This window comes from Pterocles gutturalis, unplaced genomic scaffold, assembly GCF_000699245.1.
Source record: "Pterocles gutturalis isolate BGI_N339 unplaced genomic scaffold, ASM69924v1 scaffold49091, whole genome shotgun sequence".
NCBI lineage: Eukaryota > Metazoa > Chordata > Aves > Pterocliformes > Pteroclidae > Pterocles > Pterocles gutturalis.
Window position 1 is genome coordinate 5,310 of NW_010102314.1, and position 8,428 is coordinate 13,737.

The 8,428-nt window shown below is 38.7% G+C and overlaps 1 protein-coding gene across 1 annotated transcript; it reads right to left on the reverse strand.

Moving 5' to 3' along the window:
* Positions 1-2,186: 2,186 nt before the first annotated feature.
* Positions 2,187-8,006, reverse strand: ECHDC2 (enoyl CoA hydratase domain containing 2). The gene is made up of 9 exons (XM_010085752.1): positions 7,944-8,006; positions 7,246-7,333; positions 6,615-6,701; positions 5,323-5,415; positions 4,644-4,700; positions 4,045-4,232; positions 3,553-3,603; positions 3,162-3,209; positions 2,187-2,449 (listed from the first exon to the last, which is right to left on the reverse strand). The coding sequence occupies exons 1-9, from the start codon at positions 7,992-7,994 to the stop codon at positions 2,372-2,374; spliced, it is 741 nt and encodes a 246-aa protein (XP_010084054.1). The 5' UTR covers positions 7,995-8,006; the 3' UTR covers positions 2,187-2,371.
* Between the last annotated feature and the right edge of the window lie 422 nt (positions 8,007-8,428).

Consider the following 8,428-nt stretch of genomic DNA (forward strand, 5'->3'; position numbering starts at 1 on the left):
ATTAGAGCAAAATACTGACTTGTCTTCATCATGAAGGGGATTGCACATCTTGATAGGAGGCCCAGGCTATTTGGTCACCTTATTTATAAGAGACTAATGATAGCTCTGTTTTCTGTAAATATTCTGTCGGTATTGTGCAGTGAATTATATTTCCAAGTCATCACAGTACAAAATATCACCCAATGTTCAATGTAAGCCCTGTGTCAATTGCATTGTTTTGTGGAGTGTGAAATTTTATGTAAAGATGCTAATTGTAACAACTTCTTTCTTGGTTACCTGTGGGTTTCAAATGATGTGTTGAATGAAGCATATTGCACAGATGCCTGATAAAATACAAGTGATGGAAGCAAACTGCATGTCCATTCAAATACAGTTTAATTTCAGGTATTGTTTTTGTTTATCTGGTTAGTCTCCATATTTCCATGGCAACTGATTGATATTCAGAGACTCTTCTGTAAATAAATTGCTAATTGAGTTTAAAAAGAAAACTGCTGTTTGGTAGCTTACTAGGAGGGATGGCTTCTTCATGATGATCATATTTTACTATTTTTTAACTCCTTCCCTCCCCCAACTCCCATCCTTCAAATAAAAACATCACCTCCAATCTTCAATAACGTAGTTACTGTGTATTTCAGCTTCAGAAGGTACTGATCCACTAAAGCATAAATGCTTTTTGTACAAAGGTATAATTTAGCTATCATCATTGTCATGGGTGTACCTAGTTATATACAGTTTTCTTGATTCATAAATAAATTAAATTGGTTTTTAAAAATAAATTTAAAAAATCAAAAATGGCAGTGGGAGCCATCCTTCTGTGATGTCTGCTCTGGGACTTCTGCTATTAAATTTCTGTTACATGAAATGGAACAGAAAACTTGTCAAATTTTGTGTTAATAAAATTAATATAAATCAATTGCTACAAGATTTAAAAATAAAGATGACAACTCTCCTTCTAGTACTGTTTTTTTCTAATAACAGAAGAACTTGCTGAAGCATCTTAACTAAAAGTATGGAAGAAAAAAAAAAAAAAGGGCAACCCAAAACTACTACTACATGCAGCACAGAATAAATGTGATGCTGGTATCAGTCCAGATGGTGAAGAAGTCACTTCATGAAGTTCTGCTGCCAGCAAGCACATTGTAAATGATTTTCCATACCCTTCTTGTTTTGTTCCCACATGCTTCAGGCAAGCAATTCTTTTAAGCTGAAGAGTATGAATGCCTACAAGGTATAAATCCAACCAAATTTAGTTGCAAGTATCAGTTACAGGAAGGTGTCTTCACATTCCTGTGCAGCTACAGGAGTTTCTGCTAGGGTAGAATAATTCTGGAAGAAACTTTCAAACTCTTATATTTCACCTGTGGCATTTGCCATCTTTTTTGTGAAGGCTGAATATCATGACTCTGGTTTACCTTTGCAGATTTTTACATAGGAAACTTGTACATGTATCATCTGGTAAGGTTGCCTCACCCACAGAACTGGTTAACTTCAGGCCAAGGTGAAATTGTGCTGTGCTTAGAGGCTCAGGATGAAGTGACACCCAGTTCCAATGCGGTAAGCCACATTTTACAAGTATATTTTGATTACCTGTGAAGTACTTCCTAAAAATACATTTCCCTAACTACACTAATTCACTTTTGCTTGAAAGCCTCAGTCCGTGGAAGTAAGAAGCTGTAGAGCTAAATTGTGTGGCACATCTCAGTGCTGGAGAACCTCTAAGCAGAGGGAGAAAACAACTTCCAGTCAGGCAATAGAGGAAAAATAGGTGACAGGAGAGAGGTGACATGCTCAAGATGTTGAACCACCATCATGGCCATAGATGGTGGCCATATCTATGTTCACATTTTGGCCTCGCATTTTCTCAAGAACTGATACCAAAGAGACCACGTTCAGGTAGCTTGGTGTTTTGCACTATTCACAGCAGATCTGGGCTGACTGCATCTGCCTGAGGAGGTGGAAGAGCACTGATAATGGGAAGCAAGCTTAGGAAGGTTTCTTTCTTTAAGTGGACTTTCTCTGCAGAGTGATTTTTTTTTTCCTACCAATGCTTAGGTACAGCATGTTTTCTTCACTTTTTTTTTTTATTTGCTTATGGTGTGTCCAAGATTTTCCAGGGTCCTTACTTGATTATCTGTTGGAGAGCCATAACCACTGACTTAAGATGTATGCTCTTTAAAAAGATCAGCTGTACAAAGTTAAATCTTTATTTGGGAATTCTTACAGCAAAATGATCCAGTGGATTATTCAGAAATGCAGTCCCAGGCAAGGAGCTAAGTACACAGAATGCAGTCATAAAAATAGTCCAAAGAAATCAGTGGGTCCTCTTCAGTCCTTGTTTACCTTCAAAAAATCAAGGGGAAGCTAGGAAGCATTATTTGCCAATAAACCGAGGTGGTCGTTTCTCTCTGAAGGCAGCCATCCCTTCCTGCCGGTCTCTTGTGGGAATGTTCTACATTAAAAAAAAAAAAAAAAAAGGGGTATGTTCATTGACGCGTCTGATATATTTTTACATACTGACTATTTTGGCAGTAGTGGTCTAAGACTAAGATTGCTTTCCTTAAGTAATCTTTTCTGATAAGTTTTTAAGTTTACCTTCCACTTTTTGCAATTAGGAAAATAAAGGGACTGGGTTGTAGTGCAGATCACAAGCAAAACATCTAAAAGAAAGACCACAGACCAGAGAACTATACAGGAAAAGAGTTTTCCATAAATTTAATACCTGACCATCTTAAAACACACTGAGAGGCACAGCAGTTATGTTGTTCCGTTAGCTGAGAAAGGTGCATGCTCTCAAAACTTGTCAGAAAGAATGACTAGAAAAAATCTGGTTTATTTAATTTGTTAAACCTAAAACATTCCTAAAGCTCATCCTGTAATTAACATATTGTTGAAACTAAGAATATACAACTAGTTTAGACGGAAGGGTATTTAAGGAAGGACTCTGGTCTCAGGCAGGCTGAGAGGCAGCTATGCATGACACATGCGTGTCTACCAGTTAATATTATGAAACAGAAATCTGGAACTGCGCTCAAGGGTGTTCTCAAAGCTTTAGCTGTTAGTGTTCCCTTATAGAGAGGAAAATACAAAAGGATACTGTGAATATCTGGGTTTAGAAAATATACAGTTGTTCCTTTCAGGAAACTATTCTGAGGGCAACCTACCTGGGCATAACACATCCCCTCAATAGCCATCCCTGACGCAATGTCAACCTGTGGATGAGAGGGAAGGAGTAAGGTTCGTCTGAAATATAGCCCTCAAAACTACTTCACAGCCCTCAAATCAATAAACATTCACTTGCAGTGAGTGACCTTCACTTCTGTATTAGAACTACAGTGTTAGCAGTAGAAAAACTGTAGGAAAAAAAAAGTAGATCTGTAGAAAAAAAAAAAATCCCGCCATATTGTCTTTAAAGAAAAATCTTTAAAACCCCTGAAATGGTTTTATAATCCTTGTTTAGACAAGGCCTTTAACTCATCTGTTCTAAACAATTTTATTGGAGTAATTTGTAAGAGCTGCCTCTGTTTCATTTACATCAGTACTTAAAAAAATTACCTCTATTCCTCTGTTTATTGCCAGTTTTCCCATTTTCACAGCAAATGGAGCCTTTATTAAAAAAAAAGCACAACAAACATTTAAAAATAATTAAAGCCACATCAGTTTATAATAGCATAGTTGTTACATCATTATCCTAGCTCCAAATGACCTTTTTAGTCTACAGCAATTTGCAGTAAGCTAATGAGTATTTAAAAAAACCCCAACAATTTAGCGTTATGTACAGTTAATAGCTGTTCATGGTGCAAGGTTTCAGTGCGTCCTGCAGGTTTGCATAACCCCAACTGGGAAGTAAAACTGTCCTATGCGTTAAACAGCTGGACGTTAACACTTGTTCCTACAGAAACTGAATTCACAATAAAGGACAGAGTAAAGGGACCAGGAACCAAAATGTTAATATTTCGTAGAAACGACTTTCAGTTGTTTGTTTGCGCTCTCTTAAGGGAAGTGGAAATACCTTCTTTACATTGACCACATGAATAACACACTTACCTGAGGCAGGATTTCTTTAGCCAAAGCTAGTGCTCTCTGGTAAGCTGCATCTCCCTCATTGTTTTGTGGCACTGCGTGATTTACTAATCCCATTGAGAAGGCTTGTTGTCCATCAATCTGTCTACCAGTGAAAATTAGTTCCTTTGCAAGACCTATTCCAACACATCTGGGCAGGCGCTGGGTTCCACCTTACGACAACAGCAAAAACACCGTTTTCCATTTCTGAGAAATGCCTAAAAAACAGTAGTATTTTGTCTCCTTATATAACAAGGAGGTTGTATATTTTATATATGTATATAAAGTGATTGTGGTTCTTTAATAACTACTAGCTGAATATGTCAACATTCTGCAAGGCATCTGAAAGGCTTCAGCATGCTTTTGAGTATTTTGATAAACAGGAAAAGGTGTGAAGGGACTTCCCTAAATTCATAGCAAGTCTGAGACAGGGCTTGGAACAGAACTCTTGATTTATAGATCTCTTGGGTCACTGTAAGATGCTACTTCTATTTTACATTCAAAACACTCTAATTTTGCTCTAATGGCAAAATATTTACTATACAGCTGAGCAAGTAAGAGACTGAAGATTCAGTGAAAGTTACCTGCTCCAGGAAGAAGCCCTCTCGTGGTCTCAATAAGGCCCATTTTAGCTGATGAAGCTATTAAAAAATAAATATAGGTGTTGTTACTTTGATCTGTATAACTACAAACTTTCCATACTGAACAGACTAATAAAACTACACACTGTCAATACTGAACTGGAACTCCACTTCTCCAGGTTGCTAGGAAGTCTGAAAACTACAGTGCTTAATCAATGTCCATCTCGAGTCAGATGAGAGAAGTGTAGTATGGCTGCTTACCCCTAGTGTAGAAATTTTATTTAGAAAAATGAACCTTGGGTCCATACTAGATGAAATGTAATGGATGGAAGAATGGAAACAGAAGAAGGAAGGCTTCCACTCCAAGCTCATTTAAGTAGGGAAGATTAGATCTAGCCAGAGTGCTCATCCAATATTTTGTGACAGTAACTATTTAATTCTACTAATAACTAGTTTTCTGAAGGAATCCTAATTTGTCTAAAAATAGACTTTACTTTTTAAGCAAGGAAACTGCATTCCTGATAGTAACAAAGAGTCACGATTTCTGGATAAATGCCTACTCATTTCCTGAACTGTGTAATTTCCTCTTTTAGCCTTTTGGATTCCAGTAACAGTCAGCTGTCATTCATGTAAGTTCTCTTTAAAATATGGTCACCGATTACAAGAAGAATCCTATACAAACCTGCTACTCGAAGGTCACAAGCTAACGCCAGCTCTAGTCCACCACCCAATGCATAGCCATCTATTGCAGCAATTGTGGGTACAGGCAGGGCAGCTAGAGAAAACAATAGAGATTATGTAGTTTTGTCCCAGAAGTTCTGTTCCACTCACTTCTGGAATTCAAATGCTTAAATTCTAAAGCTTTTAGTGGTTCTCCAAAATTGTTCAAGAATTCATCTTCTTCTGCCACAAACTTTCTCACGGTCTCTAAATAGTACAAACTGTGTCTTTTCACACTTCTCCCTTCTCTGCAAGAAGAATGCAAAAAACATTCCTCTTGCATGCAAAGAAGCATGCAAATGTAAAGTAGTGCACCACAAAACAGGATGAATTATCTCCTTGCAAATTTATCATGTGAATACCCAGTTGTTGCAGTAAACAGTCAAACAAAGCCATCATCTCTAGTCACTGTTACAAGGATTAGCTTTTCTGGTGCTTCTGTTAGCCACAGTTCCTGAACTTGGTAAACACGGTTGTCACCTCATAGATGAAGAGCCTGAGGTACCTGGAAATTAGCTGCTCAATAAGATACCTTTTTAAATACTGCTGGAAGCAGATTTCAGACATGTGCTAAATCTGTGCCATAACTACCTGGACAAACCCCCTGCACCCTACCCCCTGACTGCTTCTGCAGTTTGTGAGACAGGGTCATTTGTTGATTTTGTCTTTTTTTTTTTAATTACTGCAATTCTGCTTGTTATTTTAGTCAGCTTCCTCTTTGGTATTGAAAGCAGAACAATTAATAAATAGGGGAAGAAAACCAATTACAGAAGTCCATATTTCTTTTGAGAAGAAAAGGGAGGAGGGGAGTTGTAACTACAAACCCCCTGACATTCAATAAAGCCATTCAGACATCAAAATCCACGTTCTTACATCATGTCCATATCATGAATGCTTCAGAACGTGCATTAAAAGTGGAACAACCAACATGGCTCATTTTGTCTGGCACCAGGTCCCATGAATTACCTGGAACTGTACATAGAATGCTTTATTATAGCAGGTACTTATTAAATGCATGTGTGTGTACTGCTCTTTATCATGGAAGCAGCGTAATGAAATGCATCTTGTCCTTGGAGTGGCAGCAGGATAGTTGGTATTTAATTCCTTTGTTTCAGGCATAAGCTGGAGCCATTTGGGAAGCTGCTCCTAAAGAGACAGCCTGCTGGGGCTACCATCCGTCCCCTCCTGCAGGATTTTGAAATGTCTCAGTACAGGCAACCTAGGATAAATTTCCCAACTGAGATAATAATTTACCTATTTCATCCATGAGATTTCTCAGCCTCTTCACAAAGTGTCCAACTTCTTCATCATCCATCTTTGCACGTTCCTTTAAGTCTGCACCTAAATAGAGGAGAAAAAGGTTAGAATACAGGAATAGGGAAAATACAGCTGGACTGTGTTCCCTCCTGTCCATCCTAGTGGACAGACCACTTCAGAAGTCCTGAAATACAGCGTTCTGGTCAAGTAAGGTCAGTGGAAGCTGGAGTGTGCACATTTGGACTGGAGCAGCGGCTATGGTGCTCCTCTATACCCTTTGAACAGATTTCACAGAGGAGCACCAATCCCTGTATGTAAGGATGATAATCCATAAAACTGGAAACCAGGGACTCCAATACCAGAGGCACCTGGGCTTGAAGATGGTTATAAATGGAAAACACAGTAGCACCATGCAGCCTGTGCAGCTCACTGCACCACACACATCTTCATCACCCAAGCTGAGAGGCAGACAGGCAAAAGAGATAACCATGCGTTTGTTATTTGCTACACAAAAGCCAGCCCGTTTTAGTAAGCATTTCCAACTGCTTTTCTGCACGACCTGATCAGCACACAGCCCTAAGAGCCATCAAATTTTTTAATAATAGTTTGCAGAGCCTTTGTTACTTACCAGCACAAAATACACCCTTCACCTCACTCTTGAACACCACCACGCGAACCTGCTCATCTAAGCGGAGTTGCTCCAGAGCGCTGAACAGCTGTGAGGGAGGGAGTATGAACAAGAGAAGAAAAACTTTAAGCACATGGATGTACATATCTAAATGACAGCAAGCTCCTAATCTATGATAAAAGTTTATTTTTTTTTTTCCCCCCCGCAGGTGCCTGGAATTTCCTGGAAATCATATATGTGGAGCCAGCAGGATCCTTCCATGCCTCAGAATGACAGGTTTTCCCATCTCTGTTTTTCTTCCATTCAGAGATGAACCTTTGCTGTACCTTAAACTCCCCTTCCTGTCCAGGCATGAGACTTTCTCTTGAATGTATCAGCCTCAAACAGATCACCTGCTACAGTCTGACAATGAGTATGTTTTTTGTTGTAATTACACAAGTGAGGACACTGACTTGCATCCGAGTTTGCCAACTTAATTAACTCCCGTATCTCCATCCAGTCTGCAGCTGAAGTTACTGCAGTACAGACCTACCACGATCTCTTTTTCTTCAGGCTAACCTGCCTCACCCCGGTGCAGTCTCCCACTGACCTTCAGCAAGAGATTTAAGTTTTTGTTTCAGATTTCCCACAACTATTCTTATTGCATTTAGTTAATGATCATGATTCCAAACACGTTTACAGGCCAGGCCCATACTCACTTCATTTACAAATACTTTTCCCAATGAATTTCTTGCGTGGGGTCGGTTCATTAGGATTTCAGCAATACCTTAGTAATAGGAGACAATTTCAGTTATACTTCATTTAATTATCTGACACAGTAATTCAACTGGGAACAATATCTGCGTATGCTACATCTTCTCTTTCCTGGAAATGCATATAAAGTATATTCTAAAACAATCAGTTATTTTAAAAGTGGAGGTGGTAGACCATGTCTCTGAAACCCAGTTACGCAGGATAACTGTAAAATTCAGTAGCACTGTGAATAATATAAGTAAGCAGACTTTAAAAAAAATGAACATGACATCCAAGAATATATGTCTTAGAATCACTGCAGGAATGGAAAAAAACCCCCACAAAACCCAAATGATTCCCCTTCGTTTTCTGTTTTGAATGTTACTTCAGTTTTTACTGCACAGTCTTACTGTGCTCCAGTATGTTCCTTAATGAAGAAAACCATCCTCTT